General features: G+C 55.4%; 2 protein-coding genes across 6 annotated transcripts in view; both read left to right on the top strand.

The window, feature by feature from the left end:
- The first annotated feature begins 374 nt into the window (after positions 1–374).
- TPD52L2 (TPD52 like 2) lies at positions 375–18,158 on the top strand. Of its 4 annotated transcripts, XM_047067563.1 has the most exons (9): positions 378–507; positions 4,230–4,375; positions 6,380–6,528; positions 7,498–7,557; positions 12,299–12,400; positions 15,438–15,464; positions 16,357–16,398; positions 17,470–17,518; positions 18,016–18,158. In XM_047067563.1, the coding sequence occupies exons 1-9, from the start codon at positions 489–491 to the stop codon at positions 18,109–18,111; spliced, it is 690 nt and encodes a 229-aa protein (XP_046923519.1). In that variant the 5' UTR covers positions 378–488; the 3' UTR covers positions 18,112–18,158. The 4 variants fall into 4 exon arrangements, with proteins under 4 accessions (XP_046923521.1, XP_046923519.1, XP_046923523.1 ...); XM_047067565.1 differs by lacking the exon at positions 7,498–7,557 and having other exon boundaries at positions 375–507; XM_047067566.1 differs by lacking the exons at positions 15,438–15,464; positions 16,357–16,398 and having other exon boundaries at positions 382–507.
- DNAJC5 (DnaJ heat shock protein family (Hsp40) member C5) overlaps positions 12,374–25,076 on the top strand; it is a 49,266-nt gene continuing 36,563 nt past the window's right edge. Inside the window, exons 1-2 of one of the 2 annotated variants that reach the window (XM_047067568.1) lie at positions 12,374–12,400; positions 17,470–17,518. The gene's annotated coding sequence lies outside the window, so the exon portion shown is untranslated. Of the gene's footprint in view, positions 12,401–17,469; positions 17,519–22,753; positions 22,955–25,076 lie in introns of those variants that run through there. The other variant, XM_047067569.1, reaches the window with a different exon arrangement.

Genomic DNA, 25,076 nt, shown 5'->3' with positions numbered 1-25,076 from the left:
GTGCGGTGCGTGACCATGGCACTCCTGAGCAGCGGTAAACACTCTCGAGACGTCCAAAAACGCCAAACCCCGCTTTTTCATAACGCCATGTTGGACGGTCCTCCCACTTCCCACCTTCCCCGAGTTCCTTCGGACCGTTCTACCTGTGTGTCTCGCTGGTGCAGCCGACGCGGGAGGCAGTCCCTAAGGACCCGCCCTCCCTTTCCGGCTTCGTCCGCAGCTTCCGCCAATCAGGTTGGAGCAGGTAATAGGGACGGGGCCGAACAAAGTCCTCATTGGACACCGTTAGTGGGGGTGGGATGAAGGCGGCGCACGCGTCAAAACGGAAGTGGGTTGTCGCGCCGCTGATTACGTAATGCCGCGGTGGCTGAGGCGGTTCCGCTGGCTGCTGTGTGCGCGGCGAGCGAGTCCTGGTGCGGCCGGCTCGGCTCCTACAGCGCCCGAGACCCCGGTCCCGACCCCAGCCGCGGCCCGGCCGCCGCCTGAACATGGACTCCGCAGGCCAAGGTACCCGCGGGCCCGGCGCCTTCGCTCCTCGGGCGCAGCCCGCGCTCCTCCCCTCTCAGACTCTCAATCCCCTCCGCCTCTATCCGCCCCGTGGCTCCTTTTCAGCTCCCATGCGCCGGGCCTCGAAGCTCCCGATGGCCGGGGCGTGCGTCTGCCGCCCCCGGCTTGGACCACTCACCAACTTACCCTGCGGCCGCTCCGAGGACCGGTTCCCCGGCACCCCTCCCCTCGTCCCCAGAGTTTTGGGTTTTCTCTCTCCGGGCAGCTGTCGTCATGCCCCCTCCCGGCGCTTGCCTAGTCGACCGCCCTCCTTCCCTACGCAGGGCCCTCGAGGACACTCCATCCGGCCCTGCACCAGGGCCGATGTGTTGTGCGCTTCTCCCGGGGAGGGGAGGGGAGATGGAACCATCTTCGAGCTCAGTGCAGCGCCCCTTGGGTGGCAACGCTGCTCGGAGCCCAGGCTTCTTAGGGGTTGTCTCAAGGGGGAAGGGTGCTGTGAGTCAGGGCACACCGAGACTGGGCCAGTTTCCAGAACAGACACCCCTGACCGGTTTGGGATGGCCGCTGGGGGTGTGGAGTGGGCCCAGATTAAAATCTTGAGAAGGTGATTGGAGTCCATCTTTCATTCTGGTACAGAAGAGATGCTAACTTCCTATGTTGACATGACTACCCTGGGTAATTTAAGGATTTTTTTTTCCTGTCGTTTGACTTGTATCAGCGTATTAATTAAACAGAACTCCTAGATTCTGATACACTGTGTAGATTTTCCTATCTCTGCAGTCTACTTACGAAATAGTTGAACATCAAAAGCCACCAGTTTTAAATTCAGGTTTTTCGCTGTTTGACGTGTATGTCTAATATAGGTAAGCATCACAAGCATTGGATTCTGACCATAGAGTGGCAGAAAACACTGAGCACTTACTGTATGCCGAATACCATACCAAACCTGTTTCTCAGACGTCCTTTTTCCATTTTCAGAATAACCCCTTGAGATTATTCCTTGTATTATCACCATGCAGTTTATACAGTTCTAGAGATCTGGGACTCACCCAGGAGGGACTCTAGCCCCCTAGTTTCTCCTACGGCACCAGCCCCACACTCTGTAGGTCTTTTGGTGACACTTTCTTGCCTCGGTCTCCTCTGAACCAGCGTGTGAATGGCATCTACCTACAGGGCTATGGTGAGGTTGGTATCACACAACGATTGTGCGGTGCTTTGGCATGTTTGGTGAATGCCCAGTTTCTATCTGGGAGTGATTGCAGGATCCACCTTTAGCTTTACAGGCAGAAACAGTCCAAAGACCTACCTACCTTCCTTTATTATAAAATGTTTATTTTTGAGAGAGAGAGAGAGGAGGGGAGGGGCAGAGAGAGAGGGACAGAGGATTGGAACAGGCTCAGTGCTGACAGAGAACCCGATGTGGGGCTTGAACTGACAAACTGTGAGATCATGACCTGAGCTGAAGTCAGTCGGTTGAGCGTCCAACTCTTGTTTTCAGCTCTGGTCATGATCCTAAGGGTCATGGGACTGAGCCCTGCACTGTGTGGAGCCTGCTCAAGATTTTCTCCCTCTCTTTCTCTCCCTCCCTCCCTCCGTCTTTCTGCTCCTCTCCCTTACTTACACTCGCCCTCTTTCTAAAATAAAAATTAAAAAAATAGAAGAGCAAGGTTGTGGAAATTTTAAGGCATTTAGCGAATTTGAGCAGATTCAACACAGCACATGAAGTAAAGTTATGTGGGTTGATTTCAGTTAAAAATCAGAATTAGTTGATGGGGCACCTGGGTGACTCGGTTAAGCCTCCGGCTCTTGATTTCAGTTTAGGTCGTGATCTCACGGTTTGTGGGATTGAGCCCTGGGTCGGGCTCTATGCAGATATCTCAGAGCCTGCTTGGGATTCTCTCTCCCTCTCTGTGCCTCCCGCCCCGATCACAATTAGATAAATAAACATTTTAAAAAACCCAAATCAGTTGATAAAAACAATGGTTGTGCGTCATCTGGTAAACGTGTATCAAGTGCCAAGGAAGTGCGAACCTCCAGCTGTGTGGGACATGTGAAGGGGATGAGCTGAATAGAGCATCTTTGTAGGGGTTTTTTGTTATTTTAGAGAGAAGGGGTCGAGGGGCAGAGGGAGAGAGAGAATCCTAAGTAGGCTCCACCCTTAGCACAGTGTGGAGCCCGACACGGGGCTCGATTCCACAACCCTTGGATCATGACCTGAGCCGAAATCAAGAGTAGGACACTTAACCAACTGAGCCACCCAGGTGCCCCTAGAGCATCTTTGGTTTTAAGCACAGTCTATTTTTAGCAGATTGTAGGATTTCAACAGTAGAGAAACATATCTGTAACTACAGGCAGTTTTTTTCCCAACCTTTGTGCATTTGTTTTTATTTATTTTTTTAATTTATTATTTTTTATTAATTTTCTGGAATGTTTTCTTTATTTTTGAGAGATCTTGAGCAGGGGAGGGGCAGAGAGAGGGACACACAGAATCTGAAGCGGGTTCCGGGCTCTGAGCTGTCAGCACAGAGCCCAATGCAGGGCTCGAACTCACAAACTGTGAGATCATGACCCTAGCTGAAGTCGGATGCTTAACTGACTAAGCCACCCAGGTGCCCCTTAAACATTTTTTTTAATGTTTTTATTTATTTTTGAGAGAGAGAGAGAGAGACAGAGTGTGAGCAGGGGAGTAGCAGAGAGAGAGACACACACAGAATCTGAAGCAGGCTCCAGGCTCCGAGCTGTCAGCACAGAGCCCGACACAGGGCTCGAACCCGTGAACCGTGAGATCCTGACCTGGGCCAAAGTCAGACGCTTCACCAACTGAGCCACCCAGGTGCCCCTCTTTTTTTTTTTTTTTTTTAATGTTTACTTTAGTAATCTCTACATCCAACATGGAGCTTGACCTCATGACCTGGAGCTCAAGACTCACATGCTGCTCCGGCTGAGCCAGTGAGGTGTCCCTATGCCTTTACTTCTAAAGTGCTGGACACCACACAAAGCCTGTTTTCATGGCGTGTGCGGATTGTATGCTACTGAAGGACGGTCATGTGTTCGGAGTTGGAAAGAACTAAAGCAGACCCACGTTTCTTTATTTGTGTGGGATCTTGTCCGCTGTTAGTGCAGGCAAGAAGATGCATTTAACTCGAAGAGGAAATGGTGCCTGCAGGAATTGGAACCTGATCTGGGTATAGCGGAGGTGTGGAAGCAGTGTCTCTGCGCCTCCCTGCATGTTGTTGCGGGACGAGGGTCGAGAACAGACTCCGGGGGAATTGTGTTTTGCCGACTCCCTGCTGGGGCTGTGTGACCAGCCCGTGCATCTTGTGTGTGTGATGGGAGCACGTGCTCTGCAGATCGGCTGATTGAAAGTGGTGCTTGTGCTTACAGCCGTATCGTTTCTTTGCCTTAAAAATTAGAAGATCTGTTAGGTTGAGCTGCTTTGTTTGTAGCAAAAGTTTCCTGTCTCCGCAGAGTGTATTATCCTGAGGGAAGCTGCCTTGTGCCAGCCTTTCCAGTGCCCTGAAGCAGCACCTTGGGTGGCTTGAGATGTCCTTGGCCTAATGGCCCAAACCATCCCGACGGCCTGTCAAAGTACTCTCCACGGCCCCCTCGACTCCCCTGTAACCTGGCCTCACCCTTGGTTTCTCCCTTGGTGGAGACCTCTACCCTATTTACTTCCCTGTAACTTCTTGTTGACAATTTCTGACTTTGTTTGTCTCTGGCAGATATCAACCTGAATTCTCCTAACAAAGGTCTGCTGTCCGACTCCATGACAGATGTCCCTGTCGACACCGCGGTGGCCGCCCAGACTCCTGCTGTTGAGGGTCTGACGGAGGCTGAGGAGGAGGAGCTTAGGGCTGAGCTCGCAAAGGTGCTAAGTCTCCGCGATCTGTCCGGGGGTGACTGTGAGTTCAGGCTGATGAGGGGCGATAACGCTGTCTGTGCTCTGCAGAAATTGCCCTGGGAGGTCATTCCCAGAGTCCCACAGAAATTGCTCTTTGCGGCCACTTTTTGTGTGCCTGGTGCTTTGTGTACCGTGAGGAGGGTGTCCACGTGGGAACAGCTGCTCTGAGCACACCATCTACTGGGGGTTTCTTTCTTGGGATTAACACTTGACAATTTCCAGACCCCACAAACTGTCTGCCCCTGGATCTTCATTTTCCCTTTAAAGATTCTTCTTTTTGTAAAAAACGCTTCATGTGATCTTTAAAGTGAGAGTCCTTTAAGAGGAAATGGTAATTAACCCAAACCTGCAAGTATAATTTTTATTCAGACTGACTGCTGGGAGTGTTTCTCTTTTCTGTGTGATACAGAGTCTAACAGCAACTCACTTAGGTTCAAAATCTGGGGAATGAACTTGCTGATATCTGAGCATAGCATCCGATCAGGCAGAGGCTGGCATCCTGTGTTGATGCATCCTGAGTCTAAAAAGAGCTAGTTGTGTAGATGATCCTCAGCCCCACAGCCAGGCCTCAGACCCTGGCGGAAAGCATGTAGCAGTGTCTGAGTTGAGTGAAGGTTACAGCAGCAGCGGGCAGTGCGGTGAAGCTTATGGGCTACACTCAGTCATTTCAGAGTTGAGCGGCAGAAGCTCATGTCACTTAAAGTCTTCAACGTGCGTATCCCCGAGACAGCTGGACTGCACAGCCTCAAGCCATGTTGATTATCACACCATGAGTGGAATGTTCTAGTCATTGGTCCTTATTGCTGGAGTAACTAGTAACAATTTGATTGGGTGATCCTATGTTTCTCAGTTATTTCTTTTTCAACTATTTTGTGCTGGAAAGACTAGTGACATAAGGGCTCTGAGCGACTTTTTATTGCCTTGCTTCAAATAATCACTTTTTTAAAAGTAAGACTTTAAAATTTTTTTCATTTGTTTTTTTGTTTAAAGTTTATTTTGAGAGAGAGAGAGAGACAGCATGAGTGGAGGAGGGGCAGAGAGAGAGGGAGAGAGAATCTCAAGCAGGCTCCACGCTCAGTGCAGAGCCCCACATGGGGCTCAAACTCCCAAAACTGGGAGATCATGACCTGAGTCGAAACCAAGAGTCAGACGCTTAACCGACTAAGCCACCAGGCGCCCCAAGGGAAAGACTTTTTTTCTTTTAGAGTAGCTATTGATGCAGGAGCTAAAAACCAAAACCTTTAGGGTAGTCAGGCTCCAGAGGATGCTTCCTTCTCAAGTTGCATCTTTTTTTTTTTTTTTAATTTTAGGGCTTGAGCAGGTTCAGGTGTTTATTTTCAGGATTTTTTCTAACTTAAGTTGAATTCAAACTTAAGTTGAATTCAAACTTAATTCAAACTTAAATTCAACTTAAATTCAAACTTAAATTGAATTCAAATTCAAATTTACTTTTGGCTTGAGTAACTGCCTTTGCCGAGGCCTAGAGCTAACCTTGGAAACATACTTGTTGTCATAAAGGCCGTTGCTCTGTCACTTGAGTCTTGGCCATCCATCTGTCTGTCAGCTCTGCTTCCTTCCCAGTGCATGTGGAATTTCTTCCTTCCCAGTGCATGTGGCTGCCAGCAATTCCAGCTTCTGAGCCCAGACTCAGAGCCTGGAGGGAGAGGGGATCATCTCTTCTGACACCTGTGCCCCGTCCCAGAGCAGAGCTCCGACAGGCCTTGCTTGGTCATCCATGGGTGGGCACAGTGATTGGTAGCCCCGCCAGAACCACTTGGCTTGAGGGAAAGAGACAGTTCTCAAGAAGCCGGGTGCTGGTTCCAGATAAAAAGAGATATTTGTTGTTGACTCTGTTCCTAAGACAAGTTATGTGCTGTAAGCGGAAAGTCCTTACGTAATTCCGAGAAACCTCTTGTGTGTGTGTAAGGATGTTAGTCACTTCCTGCAATCAAGTCAACTGTGCTTTTGCAGGTGGAAGAGGAAATTGTCACTCTGCGCCAGGTCCTGGCAGCCAAGGAGAGGCACTGTGGAGAGCTGAAAAGGAAGCTGGGCCTCTCCGCCTTGGAGGGCCTGAAACAGAACCTGTCCAGGAGCTGGCGTGATGTGCAGGTCTCTACCGCGTAGGTACCTGCCCGCGGCAGAGGTGCCCTGGAGGCTGGAGGGCGTTCGCCAGGCTGGTGCCCCCGGCTCGCCAGTAGGATGTTATGTGCTTGGGGACAAGGTGCCTCACAGAACGGGGGGATCAAGTATCCCTGTCTGCAGGCAGCCAGCCAGAGGCCCTGAGTCCTTGGCCTAGCCCCTGGCATGTCTTCCAAGAGCTTAGAGTCTACACATGCTTTTAAAAGGTGGATGGATGCACTAGCTAGTTGTCCAAGCAGAAATTGATGAGAGTGGATCTCAGGGTACAAATCTGAGAGAACACTAATTAGGTCCTTAAAGAGACTGATTTTCCTGTGGTCCTCCGAGCTCAGTGTCTGCTGAGGTGGATGTGAGTCCTTCTCATGAGCGTGATGTGGTCACAGCCCTAGGACTTCTGACTCACGTGTGACTTTGCCCTCTGAATTTGGGGAGTACAGCTACATGGCTCCTCTGAAATGTATCCTCCAGGGCTGGTGGGGTGGGGGGAGGGGGTAAATGTCTCCCACTGAGAAGCCACATCCCTGCAGACAGATCAATCGCATTTTATAAAAAAAAAAAATCACCTACGAAAGCCCATTTCTCTGTCCTAGGGAATCGCGGGGTTTGAATCCCAAAGGGTGGCTGCCAGAGAAGTATCCTGGGGATGCGGCTGTGCCTTCCTCATTCCTCACAGCAGTACTGTTCCCGAAGGGCTGTCTCACATGGGATGACCAGGCGCTCCCTGGGCGTGGCAGGGGAAGGACTGGTCGGTTCTGTCAGCGCCCGGGCCCCCCTGGGCCTCCCCGGGCCTGCACAGCAGGTGCTGAGCACCAGTAGACCTGGTCTCAGGCAGGCTGGAGAGTCATATTCCCGCTCTCCAGTCCTTGTCTTCCCTGGAATTTCAGCTGTGCTTTGAAACCTGAGTTGAAATAATTGTTCTAAATAATTCACCGCAGACTTTCTGTTTTTAGCTATATGAAAACCTCTGAGAAACTTGGCGAGTGGAATGAGAAAGTGACCCAGTCAGACCTGTGAGTGCCTTTGCCATCAGCACCTCCCTCCTCCTCCTCCTCCTGCTCTTGACACTCTCTTAGGGACCGGGAGGCTGCGTGCACCTGGCACAAACCTAGTTTGGGTGTGTTTTGCTTATTTTGCTGTTACGTGATTTTTCTTAAACGCAAATGACACTCTACTTTCCGTGAAACGGGTAGTCACTGAAGGAGATTCACTTGGCCACCAGGCCTCGCCGAAACCCTCCCTCTGGCTGACGCAGATGCGTCCCTTAGGTGAGAGGCCTGGCTGGCCTTGGGCAGCACATCTGTCTGGTAGGCGCCCCTCAGCCCTCTGAGCGGGCAAAGTGGCCAAGCACCGACCGGTGCGGACGGTGATTTGGGGCCTTTGTTTCGGTCTTCCTTCCCTGTAGACGTGGCTGCAGCCGAGGGGCTCGCAGAGCTTCCCTCGTCCTTGGGGTGGTTCTTAGGCTGTGGGGGCCGCCTGGACCCTGCTGGTGGGGTCTCGACGGAGTCTCTTTGGTCTGAGGGGCATCGAGCTGTCAGCCATGTGGAACATGAGCACAGTAGGAAACATACATGGATAGTTTTCTGTGTCTGTCAAAGCCACGGTTCAGAACGACTCTTGACGTTTTATCGGAGGTCATAGCACTTCATTTATCTGCACTCTAATCTAATTAGAATTCCTCTGAACAGGGTGGGGTAATGTTTTAAAATAGTCACTTTCTGGGATTTTTTCCATTTCTTACTTAGGAGGAAGTGCTGTCATGGATACCAGAGAACTTGGGTAGTCCTTCTGTGTCTGACTGAAAGGAACTGGTTGTTACTGAGCTTGTCTTCAAGGTCCCCGGGACCCCAGGTCTGCTGGCTCCACGTGTGGTCTCTGCAGCCTGACATCACAAGGGGCGGCGGGCACTGGTGGGCTGTGGCGGTTCACGCTGTCTGTGTCGTTGCCGCACGTGCTCTGGGAGTCCCGGTGTGTTGTGTCCCCGGGGCCGCATCGGACGGTCCGTTCACCAAGTTGCAGATGCGTGGTTTGGGACGCCTGGCAGGCTCACAGTGTGGACTTACCTGAAAAGAGCTTTAGGAGACCTGAGTGCCGTCTCAAATAATTGCAATTCTGATCCCTCTGGAAGAGACGTGTGGCTCTGGGTGTGGAAGTGGCCGGGGAGATGCCCTTTCAAGCGCTTTGCCAGGCGGTGGCCACTCCCGGGCATCACTTGCAGCCAGCAGCGCGCCGGAGGATGAGAGAGAACTCGGGACGGCTGGGAAGCGCCCGCGTCTGTGCCCGTCGTGCTGCTGCTCGTGGGCTGTGCTGGGCACGCGCAGCTTTGACGCCACTCATCCTTTCTTGTCTCAGCCGCTGCTTCTGATTCAGACGGCTGGCCGTGGCGGCAGCTGTGTTTTGCGTCGCGGAACGACCGCCTGGTTGGGCTCTTCCCCTTGGTAGAGCGTAGCTGCAGGCGTGCCGAGGTGGCACCGGGCGTAGTTGCCAGTTGGTATATGGAGTCCTTTCCTCGTACGGGACAGAAAGCACGGCAGAGTGAGTGTGAGCCTGAAAGGAGGGGAGGCCTGCTCCGGGCTAACCTGACCAGGGCTCTCCTTACGCTGGCTGTGTCGCCAGGCTGGCTTCTCCTGGACGGTGCAGAGGGTGCCCAGCGGGGCAGGTTTGAATCTTTGTGGCATTGCAGCCCAACGGCAGGACGGCCCGCCGCGGGTCTCCCCGGGCTCCCCCCGGGCTCCCCCCGTGGTCAGGGAGCTGTAAACGCCCCTGGCTGGCCGGACTGGGATCACGTGCCCACCCAGGGTTGGGGTGGGAGCAGCCACCAAGGGAGGGTGCAGGAGAATGCCCCACGCTGACTGCAGAGTTTGCTGATGGCGGGGGAGGCTGGCATTGGCGGCTGGCGTTGGCGACGTTCCTACACCTTTGTCTTCCCAAGAGCTGGGGGTGATTCCCGAAGGGGTGCTAGGCAGGGTGGCACAGCCTAGCACCCTTCCTCACGTCTGGGCCTGAGGTTACCTGCGTGCAGACTCTGGCTCGGCCCCCAGTCCCCTCACGGCCTGAGCGTGGCCTCTCCACTGGGGCTGATGACAGCCCCTCGGCCCCTGCACTGCATGTGCCCTGGTTTGGAGGCTTCCGTTTCAGAAGGGGTCCCTGTGGCACCTCATTTCCACACACTTGAAGTGCTGAGGGTGGTGGAGTGGGGGAGATTGCCTCCGGTCCGTCTCCCGTGGGGGTGCTCCCCTTCGGAATGGCCCACGAGCCAGCGTCTCTCCTGCCAGTCATTCAGCGGCCACTCCGTACTAAGTGACCCCAAGGGCACTCCTCCTCATCACCAAGGATCCCCGGCACGGGCTTGTGGTCTCTCCAAGTGCAGTTCCCCACACCTGGCCCTGTGGGTGCAGGCAGAAATTCTGTAAGGACTTTGCCTTAAATCCTCTGCTTCAGACCGTTTCACTTCAGCGAACAGAACATTGACATGACCTTAAACGTTTGCTATTTCGTGAGAAGCAGCTTGAAGATATTTTCTGACCCTGTGTCTGAAACCAAATATCCTGCATGTTCCCAGTTAACCTTGTAGTTAGTGTTTTATAAATAACGAGCACGCTCCAAGTCTGTTGCTCGCAGGTAATCTGTTTTAACTCCCTTTGAAATGAAAGCAGTCCACCAGGTGGGGGTGAGGGTGGGGTCCCTAACAGATACTGCAAGTTAGGGGCCCCAGAGAAGGTCCCAGAGCCTTTCCTTCAGCAGGCCGTGCAGTGGGGGACACGCAGCAGGTTTCTCTGTCCCTTTCCTGCCGGCTTTGCCGACCCCGAGGCGACTGTGTGTATGTGCCAGGTTCTGGCAAAGGCTCTGTCGGGATGGAAGGTCCCTCAGAGGATGACAGCTGAGTCTGTGGAAACCCTCCCAAAAGGAGCATGTGGACTTTGGTTTTTAGTGAGATCCAGCTGTGGTCCGCCCCTCTAGAGCCGGCCTTGCCCCTGTGCCAGGGGGTCCCGTCTAGATCCCAGACACGCAGCTCTCTGGGCTGCAGCTGCACAGGCGGTTGGGTTTCATTTCCATTCCTGTTCCATTCTGTGACAGTTTCTGGCTATCACAGGGGAAGGGGTTTCTGGTGGTCGGGTTTGTCTAAAGGTTGGATTTAGAATTAGAGTTTTTTCGTTATGGACCTGAGGAAATCCCGAGGCAAGTCTTACAGTAAAGATTTTAGATTATTTTCTCTCTGTTAACGTGTTCCAGGATTTACTGACCTTCCCAGCAGCTAAGATAAACTCACTATCCTAGTGACTACGATGTGGTTTTTTTTTTTTTTTTTTCAACGTTTACTTATTTTTGGGACAGAGAGAGACAGAGCATGAACGGGGGAGGGGCAGAGAGAGAGGGAGACACAGAACCGGAAACAGGCTCCAGGCTCCGAGCCATCAGCCCAAAGCCTGACGTGGGGTCGAACCCACGGACCGCGAGATCGTGACCTGGCTGAAGTCGGACGCTTAACCGACTGCACCACCCAGGCGCCCCTACGATGTGTTTTTAAACTCACTTTCTGGAAAGCACGTATTTTAAGTTCTGGACCCTGCCGGGCACCAAAGAAGCCTGAGGCCCTGCAGCGCTATGGGAACGGCTGGGCCTCCCTGCTGATGGAGTGGCACAGGGACTTGATGGGGTGGCACAGGGACTCACGGGCAGCCTGGAGTGCTCAGGAGGGAAGGTGAGGGAGGAGGGCAGCACGTGATCACAGTGGAGCCTCCGGATGGCACTGGGGGAGTGGACGGGAGGGAAGGACTCCGAAGACCCAATGCTGGTGCTGTCTGTGACCTGGTGACACGAACAAGGCGTCAGAAAGTAATTTCAGAGAGAAGGCTGGCATCTCGAGAGCCTTGCCGTCTCAAGCTGTTTCCTTAGGGCAACATGTCAGCTTGGCCAGAAATGAGCCCTTGGGTTCAGGCTGCGGTATCTTTTGTTTATGGTGGCATCTGGACAAGGTCTGGCAGCTCCAAGTATTAACTCTCAAGGCGAGCCCAAGGATGTCCTCGCTGTCCCTGTAGCCAAGGCATCCTGCCTGTGCCCATCTCACAGATGTTGAGGTCATGGACCCATGTCTTGTGTGATGCACCCCCCTTTGTGGATGGTTGGGGCAGGAAGGCCTAGAAAGGGTGGTCTTTGCTGTGATCCAGGGCCACCCCTCGCACTAGGGACGATGGCATTGATGGCATGAGATGAAGGTTCCTCAGTTCTGAAAGGATTGGTGAGACCGCACAGGGGGGTTGAGGGCCGGAGGGCTCCCGAGAGTCTGAGCGGCCAGCCCACCACAGGCCACACATCCACACTGTCCAGGGCACCCCCGCCCCCAATGGGCGTGGTGGAGCTCTCACATGAGAAGCTCCCTGAATACAGTAACAGAACAAGGGGACCTTTCTGGCTTCTGTCTCAGACCCAGGGCCTCTGTGGGTCTGTCTGCTTTGCAGCAGGCGGACGCCCCACTTGCCGGGCAGTTAGCGCTGTGGCAAGAAGTCAGGGGAGGTGGGTTACCTGAGCGTTAGATGAGATGGAATAAGGTCAGAAAACAGTTACTGCAGAGCTCAGAGGTTGCGATCTGGCCGTGCTGCTTTTGTCCCTGCTGTCAGTCCCCTTCCTGGCGGCCAGACACGTGCTCACTAACCCTCTGTCCCCTGGGGTTCTCTCTGGGCACGTGGTGTCCTTGACTCATGGGTGGTGGCTGCTTCTCCTATTGCGCTGGTTCAGCTGGTGTTTTCTTTACAGCTACAAGAAGACTCAGGAAACTTTCTCTCAGGCGGGACAGAAGACGTCCGCTGCCCTGTCCACTGTGGGCTCTGCCATCAGCAGAAAGCTCGGAGATATGAGGTGAGACACCCTAGTTGGGTAGGCCAGTCGGGTGAGGGTTTGGGGGTTTTAGATCCACTAGAGGCTCTGAGGCGGCCTGGGGCTCAGGTACGCGACCCTCCGGGGCCCTTTGGCAGCTGTAGGTGTGGGCACACCGGCCCTGGGGCAGTCGATTCACGGTCCCTTGTTTGTGGACTGCCTCTTCGCCACTGCTGTGCTTCTTCGGCAGGGGTTGTTGTTTCCTTTGGGTAACTTAGCGCTTGGGATCCGTAAAGGTGGGTGCTTGCCGTTGAAGTTCCACGGATGAAAGAGGACTCTGCCTGCAGGTCGGTGTCAGGGTGGGGTGTCGCTCTGGGCAAGCCAGCCGGGACCAGGGTGTTGTTTCCTCGCAGGGTTTGCCCGGCCCAGATCTCAGAGTGTGTGTGGCTGCACGCCAGGGGCCCCAACTGAATGTTCTCCCAGAGTTGATGAGACCTTCATGGCCATCAGAAGTGCTTCAAGCAGGGCCTGGGGCCAGGGAGTGTGGGGGCAGCTTGGACATCTGGTGGAGCACGCGTGGCTGCATCCGCCGGGCCCCCTCTGCTGCACGGCGCTGAGCCAAGGAGACTGGTCCTCGGAGCCAGAGGCTGTGGTGTGAATCCTGGCTTGGCTGCCTCCTAGCCCTGCCCTTGGCGAGGCGGCCCTCTCGGGGCTGCTAAGATCAAGCGTGCGCTTTTGAGCGGCAGTGTGGTGTCCTTCCTGGACGCCCCTCCTCCCCAGGTGTCACTGCCCAGCCCTGCCCTGGCCCCTGACCCACGCTCAGGACCGGTCCCTTCACTTAGCGATTTCAGGGAATGCCTCCCTGTAGCCCCCACCCCATGCTGAGGCTCCTCTCTCCTCAGACTTGAGAATCACGCGGTGGTAGTGCCCGTGGGCTTGGCGTTTGGAGTACAGCATTGGGAGCCCATCCCGCTCTGGCCCCTTTCCTCTTATCCTCGGGTGGCCTGCCTCCCTGCCTGCGTAGGTGAGGCATTTCCTTGCCTCACAGACCTGCCTGGCAGTTGCCTTGTGAGGCCTCAAGGTGGGGGCTCTGGCCTGACCACGTAGCCAGAGGTGAAAACACAGACACTCATACCGCGTGGCTCGTGCCCAGGGCCGTGCTCACCTTTTGTTTGCCGGATGTAGTTAGTCCCCTCCGCTTTCTATTTAGAAAAATTGCAAATTTTCAGAGAGGCTGAACAATCAGTACACAGTCTGTGTATTTCCTCTGTCCTAAGGAGTGCACGGCCTCACAACTGGAGATCTGGTCATGCTCCTGAGCAGCTATGGCTGGGGGGTCCTTTTGGGTCACCCTGTAAACGTAGGCCTTGTCCACAGTGGCTGTGATTGGAGCCTGCAGATGTGGCTCTGAGTGACAAAAGGGGGGGTCTGCAGCGGTCCCTCCCGGCCACACAGTCATCTGCTAATGCTTGACTTTGTGGGTGTGTTCCTGTAACGAATCTCATTTGAAATTAGATGGGACGCCATCGCCGCTGCACTGTGGGACACCTGCTTTGGCCACCTGAGCCGTGCTGTGGTAAGCCTGGTGACAGACTGATCACACGCCACTGGTGGCCTGGCCTTGCTCCCAGGGGTTGCCGTGGAGGGCGTGGGGGGGCCATCCCAGCGCTGCTGGGGTGAGCTGTGTGTGGGGTTGTGGTCCTTTCCTCGAAATGCTGGTCTGATAACAGAGCATTTGAAGGAAGCAGTAAATGTGTGCTGTGCCTAAATTACGTTCTCACTAGGAACGTCCCTGTCACTTCTGGCATGATTCGCTCACATCAAGCCTTCTCCCTCCCTCTTGGGCGTGTGCAGGGCGTTGGCACTGTCCGGAGCTCCCGCGGGCCCTTTGGACGGTGCACCTCACTTCTCCGTCTCTGCTTCAGTCCCGCTGTCTGCTCCGGGAACTGGGGTGTGCTGCTGACCATGGCGAGGAGCCTCAGGTCACGTGCCCGGCCTCACTGCCGTGTGTCACGTTTGCACCCATGCTTCCAGGGACAAGAACCAGGTCCCACATAGTCAAGGTGCTCAGACGGACTGGCCTATTTGCTGGTGTGCCTCACCATGGGGCTCTTCAGTTTTGCTCTGCTGTGTTTCCAGGGGTGTGGGGAACTCTGACGTCTTGGGGTCAGTGATGTGTCCACCGTTGCCTCACCCCGTAGTCTCAGGTTGAGCTGAGGTTGAGAATTCACCACTTCTTGAGAATGCAGATGAGGTCCAGGGAGGTTTCTGTGTGCTGAGATGTTTGCCCTACATCACGGTGCTGCAGAGGCCTATCCGAGAGCAGCCCGGCCTGGGAGGCTGTTTGCATGCCCTGGGGTAGGAGGTGGCAGACTGGGAGAGGAAATCGGATTTGGGTCAAAGCCTGGGTTAAAGCAGGGGTCTCTGTCTAGCTTGGTGAGCCTTGACGAGGCACCTGCCTTCTCCCACCAAGAGATGGCAGGGCCTGCTGCCCACCCAAGAGACCACATAATTGAGCCTCATATGATCTTCTGAATGCTTCTAAAATGACTTACTTTCATGTTGGGGGTAGCCTCCAGAGCGTGAGCAGGCCTGGCTGGGTAGTGGAGGACCTGGCCGTATTGCCCCCAGACACGCGTGTTTCTAGGTTGGAATCTGCCAGCTGGAGTGTGGAGCTGGAGTGCAGGGCGCTCAGCCCCGTGGGTGTCCCGGCCAGTCCTGTCGTAGCATGCGTGTGCGCACCCTCATTCAGCTGAAGCCCTGAGGGTCGTACAGTCCGCCTCCGCACACCCCACCCCTTTGCGCTGCTCCTGTCCTTGGGGCTTCATCCCTCTAATTCCAGACAGGGTCGTGGACACGCAGGTGCCTCGTATGTGACCCAGGTGGGATCGCAGAGGGGCCAGTCGCGTGCGTGAGGGAGCGGCAGCCTCTCACAGAATTGGGGCTTGAGGAGAACAGGGACCGGGGTGGTCACGGGGGTCCCTGCGTGGCCTTCTGGAGCTTGAGTGAGGGGCTGGGGCGGGCACTAGCCTCCCTTTCCTAACACTGCCTTTCTTCTCCTCCTGCTGCTGCCTTTCAGGGCCCGTCCGTTCTCCCACTCGTTTAGGTAAGGCTGATGCGGGGCGTGCCTGTGGAAGGCTCTTCCCTTGATTCCGGGCAGGGTGGTCTCTGGCTGGCCTGTGGGAGGCTGTGCACCTCGGCCCCAGCTGGCACAGCCAGGCCTGCCAGGCATTGCAGCCTGCTGGGGAGCTCACGGCTCCTGGGGCTGTGACCGCGTGGCTTATCGCCAGCCCCCAGCCCCGCCTGACAGCGTCCTTCCTGAGAAGAGACGTGTTCACGTTGGGGGGTGGGGGGGGGCGGCGAGGGGGGCGTGCTGACTCTCCATTCTCGGGTTCTGTGCCTCTTCATCCTCGACACCGGCTCCTGTTCTCTCCTGCCCTGCGAGTGGATTCGTTTACCACTCGAGGGCCAGGAACGGCAGGGCACCTGTGGGGCATCCTCCTGGGTGGTCCTCACCCCACGCTGACCCAGGCACATATGTCCGGCCCGATACTAGTGCTGCCCCATCACACACGCTTCCAGCTCGGAGGCCTGGAACCAAATCTAGAACAACGTGTGACTTTAAATATTTCTACTTACTTGACCTGGTTGTTTCTCTTTTGCCGAAAAGTCATTTGCTGTGAAGTCGAGTAAGGACATCTGACAGCTATTTGTACCAAAGGTATTTTAAAGCCCCAGGCCGAGGTCTTCTTAGTTTCCTATTTTAAAGCTCTCTCTCAGCACTGTCCCATTTCTGGGGCAACTTTGGAGGCCAGCGAGAGGAGCCCGGGGTCCTTTCCTCCCGGGGCCAGGGGCCCTTCTGTGTGTGGTGACCAGAGCTCACGCACCCTGCCAAGCCGGGTCTCTGTGTGGGTGAGCTGATGGGTGTGCTGAATGCCAGGCTCATCCCCTTGGTAACTCCTGCTTCCTTCTCTTGCTTCTAACACGCTCCCAAGCAGCAACTCTTCAATCCGCCACTCGATAAGTATGCCAGCCATGAGGTAATGTGCACTCGTGCTCCCAAGCTCCCGGTGCGGGGGGGGGGGAGGGGGGAGGATGGGGGAGCCGGGGGGAGGGGGTGGCTCCAGCCGGTCGGCCTCACATTCCCCATATCCCTGAGCCAAGGGCCATCTTCTCCCTGGCAGGCTCCTGTTGGCCAGGGGTTGGAAAGATCCCTTCTAGGCTGAAGAGCTAGTGGGGGGGGAGGCTAAGAGGAGACCAGTGTATCAAATAGGGCTCCATCTGGAACCTTCCAGGGCTGCCCAGGGTATTGGGCCCGGGAGGGGCAGAGAGGTTCATACACATACCTGGCACCCACAAGACTTCAGGCGCCTCCAAGCCTGTCACGGGAAACTTTTATCTGCACCTGGAAGGGAGTCCTGGTCTCCTTAGAACACCCAGAGCTGTGGCCTGTTCCTGGAAGCCTCCCACTCATGTTTCCTGCCCTGCGGTACTGCAGCAGAGGCCCTGTCCCTGTTCTGTAGCTGCCACACCCCATCGCACATCTGGGGGTCCTTGATGGGCTGCTTCTAGAAGCCTGAGGGTAGGGAGGGAACTGCTTGTATAAGAGGGTGCTGGGTGGGGCTGGGGCTGGCCTGCTCTCTCCTCCTCTGCCTCCTCCTCACTCGTTCCGAATTGTCCTTCGTTTTCCTTTACTTCCGTGAGAGATTGGTGTCAGGAGTACCTGGGACCTTCCATAACTTCAGCATGTGTGGATGTAGGGTGCAGCAGAAATGTGCTCCACATCTCGTCCACTGCTCAGTCGAGAGGTCTGCATTTCACCCGGGGTTGCACCTGCTGGCGGCGTGCAGGTCTAATGTTCTTGGAGTTGGCAGGTGTGGCTGACCTGTTCTGACCTGGAAGCCTCCAGAATGACCTTGCCTGGACTGTCTTCTGGGCACGCCCCCTCTCCTTTTCAGCTTGTCACATGTTTACAGTGAGGTCTCAGGGTGCCGTCAGGGATCTTTTCTGCAGGTTGATCCTAACCCTGAGGCCCTTCAGACTTAGGAAGGCAGCACAATTGTTTGCTCCCTACACCGACATCTCCTCTCTCTCTCTCTCTCTCTTTAAAGGAATTCTGCGACCTTTAAGTCCTTTGAAGACCGAGTTGGGACCATAAAGGTAACTGTATTCAGACTGTTCGTTTGGTTCTCTTGCTGGGGTGGTGGATTCACGTGCAGTTACGAGAGCTAATGCAGAGGGCCGTTGTACCTTTTACATGGTTTCCCCCAGTGATCACATCTTGAAGTGACATAACCAGGATATGACACTGGTAACAGCTAAGGCGGAGAACAGTGTGATCCCCACGGTAATCCTTCCCCGTGTTCTCCTTCCTCCTGCCCTACCCCCAGAACTAGTGATCTCTCCATTTCCATGATTGGAACCATACGGCATGGAGCCTTTGAAGATTGGCTCTTTTTACGCTGCATAAATCCCTGGAGATACCTCTGGCCTGTTGCTTGTGTCAGCGATTTGTTCCTTTTTATTGCTAATCAGGATTCACGCTAATCAGAATTCAAGTTCTGTAGACTCCGTAGAGACCTGAGCTGGCCTGGGATCTGCCCGGCTCTGCGTGCTCGTTCTCAGGTCTTGCTCTCTTGGTCTTTTCCCACCCGTAGTCTAAGGTTGTAGGTGGCAGAGAGAATGGCAGTGACCACCTTCCCTCCCCGACGGGGAGTGATGACAAGCCCCTGCCCGACCACACGCCCTTCTAAGCCCGTCGCAGCTTTGCCCAGCCTCGGAGCACGTGCAGGCCCACCCGTCATCACCACAACCACACCTCTGCAGCGGGACAGCCGGCCAGGCCGTGGGCGAGCGTGCAGAGCTGGTTTTGAGGACAGTCGTGCCGTTCACACGTGGACCTGGCTGCTGCGCTCGCATGAGTTAGAGAACACAGTTTTGTACGCAGATGCTTTACACTGAAGTTGGTAGACGCAGGACCACTGTGCCGTCCGTCCTGGGCTGCAGGGGTGGACAGGGCAGTGGGCCCTTTGGGAATCTGGTGGGTTCATGAGAACGTGGAAGGGACGGGAGAGTGATACGCGTAAGATAAGTGGTATTTCCTAAAACCTCTCCTTCCCTAAGTTCCAGAAGGAATGTACAGAAGGAAGATTCATCCAGAGAGTCCTACCTGATCCTCAGTTTTTATTTCAAACGCTAAACAAGAAAACTGTGCATCTTCTGAAACCCTCCAGAAAAGAAACTGGTTATCAGCAACTGCCTAATTGTTACACTAATGATCTAGCTTTAACGAAAGCAAATTCTTTATTTTTTAAATGCAGCGAATTTTTCAAAAATTAAAGCTAAGCGAAGCTTTAGTCTCATAGTTAGGAAACATTATTTCTTTGGACTCCAGCTGAAATACAAGCCTTACATCGCCTTATGCTTTGTTTATAATGTTTTTATATATAAAAATAAGGGTTCTTTAGTGGGTTTTGACACTGTGTAGACTTTGGCATCTAGCTTGAGGGTGGCCTGGACCATTGGTGTGTTTTATTTCACTGATGGGCTTCATCCAGCGTATGAAGCTTGCTTCTCTCTCCTCTTAAGGACTGGGACAGCTGCTGGCCAGAGGGCTCCTGGGCCTCCCTGGGGCAGGATGCGGGGCAGGAGAAAGAAAAGCAAGCCCCCCGCCCCTTCCCCCCCCCCCTTCCCCCAATGGCTGATGCATTCATTACTGGCCATCTGTATGCATCGGGATGCATTACTGCATTCATCGGCTCCAACCCACCCGTCTGCCCCACACAGGGGCTGAGTGAGGAGCAGGTGGGCTGCACAGAGGTCACCTGGAGCTCTGCTGTTGCCTTTTCTCAGGAGCTACACAGATCTCATTCCTGTTTTGAAGCTGCCACACCCCAGCAGTCTCTCGGGGCCCCACTTGGGGGGTGTGTCTGCAGGGGCAGCTCCGTGCCTTACTGGCTGGCTCTCAGCAGGCAGAGACGTCCCCTGTGCGTGCATCTGTGTGCTCGCTGCAGGGAGCAGCCGTGCCCTCGGGCTCTGTCCTGGCAGACCGTGCTGTGCTCCCTGGTACCCTGAGTGCTGCTCACTTCAGACACCCTGGGGCGGGGGGGCTGTCGTCCGTGCCTGTGCCATGGGAAGAACACCGTTGGGGTTTTTTTCTCCAGGGTTAGAATCTCAGATGGGGTGTGGTGAGAAGGCAGGATTCAAGCGTAGGAACATTTATCTTTTCCTCGAGGAAATAATGGGTAATTTGTCAATAAAGCATTCCTTTGGGGAAGAACCTATGCCAACTTGTGTGGTTGTCTTTCTTCCTCCGTGAAGGTGAGGAAAGAGTGGCAGATAAACCCACAGAGGAGGTCCCTGTTGTCCTGGGCCCACACCCTGGGGAGGGGCAGCAGGAAGCAGGTTCAGCTCAAACGCAGACCCCCAAATCCTCAGTCCTGTGAATTAAAACAGGACGCACTGTGAGAGGGTGCCGTGGTGACAAGCCTGTGGGGCGTCTGAGGAGGGACGTGTGGAGGGTGAGGAGGACCCAGCCAGGTTACGGGTTGGGTCAGGCTGAGCAAGCAAGAGTCCTGCAAACCAGGCACTGAAGACAGTTTGCTCCACCGAAGGGCCTGGGTCTGGTGTGCGAGCCGCCGGAGTCCTGCACGCATCTACTTGTAGTGACCCCTGAGCTGTTGGGGCGCAGGGAAGCCACGTGTATCCCTTGGTCAGGTGCAGGGCTCTTCCTGAGTCTCCTCAGGTGGAGGAAGTTCACTGAGGTGGCTGTGGCTGCTGTAAGAGAACCCGTGGCATCCTTCCGACCCCCTCTATGCGTGGGACCATGTGGACAGACAGAGGTAAACGATGGCCTGGAGCAAATCAACTGCGAAGGGAGCTCCCGTGAACTGAGACGGTGGCACGGGGGAGGCGGGGCCGGAGGCCTCCGGGTGTGTGCAGGGACACTGGTGAGGCGACCCAGGGCAGTTTGAGGGCTCCTTTGTTGGGAGTTCATCGTTTTAAGGCAATCTGCAAGATTCAGAAGTCCAAACAGGCTCCGGTTCCCCACCCGTGCCCTCCCCACCACTTTCCTTCTGCATTTCTTCACAAAAAGGCAAGCAGATATGAAAGTGTGCTCTCAGACGGTACCCGATGTTCTGTGCCCTGCTTTTCCTTCCTTGTGCTCTGCCCTGGTGCATCAGATGTGTCGACCCCGCTGCCCTGGGTGCTCCCAGTGGCAAGTGCCTTTACTGGGAGTATCGGACTTTCCTTTGGGATCAGGGAGCAGGCTTGCTCCAGATGTAGCAGTGGGGAAAGCGAGTTACTCCAAGTTGTAGGAAGTCTACACTCCACGTGGGACCTCAGTACAACAGTGGGCCGGGAGAATGGTGGAAAAGCACCGCCGCTGCCTGAAGTCAACATTTACCTTAATTTACTTTGGAAAGGGGTTCCATGTAGTCTTCACGGATTAAATATTTAAATGTTTTGTGGGGAAGTCTGTCAGGCTTTGTGGGATAGAGTGAATCTGTTGTGGACCCAGCTCTCAAGGGCTTTGCGATCCCATCTGTTGGGGAAGACAAGGTAATCCTCTAACAGATTTGTGTGAGATGAGCTTTGAGAGCTTGGAGGACTAGAGCACCTGGTGGGGCAGGTAGAGACACGGACATGCCTGGGAGGGGCTGGGGAGCAGCAGAGCACCTGCTTCCCTGAAGCCTCAGTTCCCTATCTCAGGGTAAGGATAACGCGGCTCGCCTCCCGTGATTCAAGGGCATGGAAAGCACAGGGCCTGACCACAGCCACTGTCGGCGTTTGACCAGCATCTTCTGTCACTTCCTCTGAACAGGTTGGGTTGCTTATTGGTAGACATACTCATAATGATGTACTTTTTATATCATGCATCTTGCTCGTTTACTTTCAGGAACTATCACAAGAATCTTCTACGCTGTTTCGTAGCCTTTGTGTACATTTTTAATAGCTATTTTGTTCCACTGAGTGTGCTTGCTTGTACAGTTGGGCAGGTTTCCATTTTCACTGTTTTACAACAACAGTATACACCTTTTTCTATATCTGGGAACATTTTTTTTTTGGAGGAATGGCCCTAAAGTGGAACTATTGTATCAAAGATAGACTCACTAAGGCCTGGTTCGTTCGTTCTTGCAGCTTCCGGCACAGGCTGAACACAGCTTGTCCATCTTACTGCCTCCTTCCTCCTATGATTCTGTCCGGGAATCTTTCATCCTCTTGAATCAATAGACAGTATTAATCTGGCCTTTCTGCTTCTTGGTTTTCATAAGCCTTTTCTTACTGCCTCCTCGTGTTGCACAATTTAACGACTACCAGGAGGCTTCCTGAGCTCTCTGCCACAGCCAGCATGATGGCAGAGAGGTGTAAGAAGAGGGCAGAGGCAGACAGGGGTCAGAGCTTGTTGGCAAAGCCTGGATTTTACTCAGTGTCCTAGGAAGCCTTAGATGTCATCAGGTTTCTCTTTTATAAAAGACAACTCCGCTGAATGGAAAATGGCCAATGCGCAAGAGTGGCAGTGAGGCGGACACACGCCAGAAAAGGTCTGCGTGGCTTCTAGAATGAAAACTGCCACATGTCAGTGTACCAGACACAGAGCAAGCACTGAATAAGTGGTAGGACTGCTTACGGTTCCGTAAGGGACCGTGGGGAAAGGTGACAGGCAGGCCTCCCCTCCCAGGTGGCCAATAGGATGAGCAGGAGTCCTACCTGTATGGGGAGGGAAGTGTGTGGACGCTGGTTCTCCTGCTTTTCCACGCCACTGTCTGAAGGCGATTCTGGGGGCGTGGCTGGACAGTGGTGGTGGCACTTCATTGGTTGGGCAGGAAGAAAGGAAGTCCCATCTCTGCGCTCCAGGGGTGAACAAATGTCAGTCCCTAACCAGTGGCCGGAGGAAGGGGGGCGTCGGCCTCTGGGTCATCTCCTAGCAGCTCCCTCTCCCGTTCTTGGACGAGCAAAGTCAGCGGCGAGACAAGTCCGCACACCTCCCCTTTCGCAGGTTTCACCGCCTCACCTACCCGCGGACCTGAGCACCACGGGCACTGGCGGGAGGCTCGGCCCGCGCGCCTAGGTCCCGCCCCTGCCGGGTTGTAGGCGCTTCCGGCTCTGCAGTGCGGGCTCCGCCCACAGCTCCCGGGGCTTCCGTTCCCGGGCTGTCACTTGGGGCCCCGCCCCTGGGCTGTCGCTCGAGGCGCGGCCCGCACCCGGCGTTTCGGAGCAGCCGCTGTCACCTTGCGGCTCCGCCCCGCATGGGCGGAGCCTCCGCCTAGAGCTCTGGGCGCGTGCGCGGCCTGCCCCGCCCGCCGCTCCGACCCGCGGAGCCCACGTTCTTCCGGGGGCGCGCGCGCCGGTGCGGGTGCGTGCGTGAGCGTGCGTGGACGTGCGCGCCCCCGCCGCCTGTGCCGGTGCTGCTCCCGCGCCCTCTGCCGCCGCTGCCCCTGCCGCCGCCGCCGCCGCCTCCTCCCCCACCCTCGACCCCCGGGGTTCCCGAGACGCAGCCCCGGCTGAGGAGGAGCGCGTCGGCCGGCTGCCCAGCAGCGCCGCGGAGCTGAGGAGCGGAGCCGCGGAACGGCGGGCGGGCGGGCGGGCGGACAGGTGAGCTCCTGGCGGGCCCCACGGGCCTCCCGTCAGGCCGGGGCAGGCGGCGCGGGGCGCGGGGGTCTGCAGGGGGCGAGGGGCGGCGCGCCCGCAGCGGGAAGCGGCGGCGACCCTCCCTCCGGGCCGAGGGCGCGGGGCGGGGGCCGGCGGGGGAGGGAGCTTCCCGGGAGTGCTCGCCGTAGCGGCGGGGCGGGTGGGCGCTGCGGCCTGCGAAGAGGAGCCGGCGGAAAGGTGCGCCCACCGCGCGGCCCCGGGCCCGCGCGTGCCCTCGTCGGGGGCCACGCGAGGGGTCTGTGCGCGCCGAGCGGTGCCCGGGTGCCGCCGCAGGGCCGCGGTGGCGTCGGGGACGACCACATCTGGGCGCAGCGTCTCTCGGGGCAGCCCGCACTCAGATGGGGGTGGGTAGGTGGGGCCGCAGTCCCGTGGGGGCTCTCGGGTGTGTGCGACGCTTCAGCAGCCGGTCCCTCTCCTGCCCGATCGCGGGCAGCGCGCGGCCTTCCTCCGCCCCCACTGTCCCCGTGACTGACCTGAGGGTCTTTTCCTTCCCGGAGGAGGGGGGGCGGTGGCTAAGATGGTTGAGAACCGCTGGTCTAAGGGAGCCACACGTAATCTGGTCCCTGGGGCATTATGTCTATGGCTGGGGGAATTGAAATGTGTTCCTGAGCGAGCTCTCAGTTAATCTTTAGGTTGAAATCATTTGGTTTGTAAAAGTAATAATAATAAAACGTTTTTATCAGTTTTATAAAGACGTTATTTTGCGAAGTGCTTTGTATTGTGCTCTGAAGGAGACAGTATTCAGAACTCATCCGGTCAGGGTCTGACTTGTTTGTGTCGAGTGCTGGACTGCGAGCTCTCTTTCGTGCGCCTAGGAGATGGTTTCTCAAAATTCATTCAGTTGTGTCATACAGGAAAAGGAAGCAAAAGTTTCAATTTTTTTTTTTTTAATTTTTTTTTTTTTCAGGTTAGATCTGATAGGGGACATTTTAACTTGCTGGTCTTGGGCTAATAGTGCTACGTTTGAATGTCCTTAGTTGTCTAAAAAAACCACCTTAATGACAGAAACAGCTACATTGCCCCAGCTATTGACATGGTGGCCTAAAGGCAGTGCCCTGGCTGGCGCTTTCAAGACTTTATGTTCATTTATTTGCTTCTTTCTTGTTAGATGTCAAGCGAAGTTTCGGGTTGGAGTAATCCGTTAAGCAGGAGATGAAATCAGAAGCCAGGATTCGAGGGTTTGGGGGAAGCTTATAGTCGAGTGTTCACAACTCTCCTTTCCCCTGTGTCAGTGTTCTCGGACTCAGGGCAGCTCCGGGTGGCACATGGCCAAACCGAGAGCTACAGGAGCTGCTTCTGGCTGGCCGACTGTGTGGCCGACCTGTGTGTTTGATACAGATGGCCTTGTGCCCCCACTGGTCATCGTGGTTCCTCTTTGTCCACCCGCGCAGGACGCTAAGGGAGATGTGTGTTCAGGACCCCCACGGCCTGGCCCCTTGGCCCGGTCTAAGCACAGCACCCAGGGGTTGTGTGATGAGCAGACACTCGGGCTCGCCGAGGCACCGGCTTCTCAGCTGGAAGGCGACCCTTATTGGGGAGCACGCCTGTCGGGCCTCTCCCGCGCCTCTGTGACCAGTCTCCTACCTCTGGCCTTCCGACTCACTCTTCCCCTGCCACAGCGGCCTTCTTGCTAGTCTCTTAGGAAAGTCATCTGCTGTGTCCTCCGGTCTGCCCAGAACACTCACTTCCTCCCCCTCGTGCTCCGAGAGGCTCGGCCCTCCCTGACTGCCCTGCCTAGAATTTCAACTCGCCACCTCCTGTTTCCTGTCTCCCTTCTTTCCTTAATTTTTCTTCAGCGCTTAGGTATTTTAATGTCCTGTGTAACGGATTTATTGTGTCGGTGTTTTACTGCAAGAGAAGGTCCACAGGGAGGCTGTCCCGTGCAAAGAACTGTTGCTGGCACACAGTATGTGCCCAGGAAATACTTGTTGAATGAATGATAGTGACGAGCTTAGCAGTTCTGTGCAGCACACCGTCTATTGCTTGGAAGTCATTGTGGGTTAGCACTGAGCACATAGAGGTTCTGGGTTCTGAGGGAATGCTGGCGAGCCACCTGCCCTTTGGG

This window comes from Lynx rufus, unplaced genomic scaffold (assembly GCF_022079265.1).
Source record: "Lynx rufus isolate CCGP_SWC_20201006 ecotype Redwood Valley unplaced genomic scaffold, mLynRuf1.p SCAF_8, whole genome shotgun sequence".
NCBI lineage: Eukaryota > Metazoa > Chordata > Mammalia > Carnivora > Felidae > Lynx > Lynx rufus.
The sequence above is the reverse complement of the archived record's forward strand: the minus strand, read 5'-3'. Positions and strand labels throughout refer to the sequence as shown.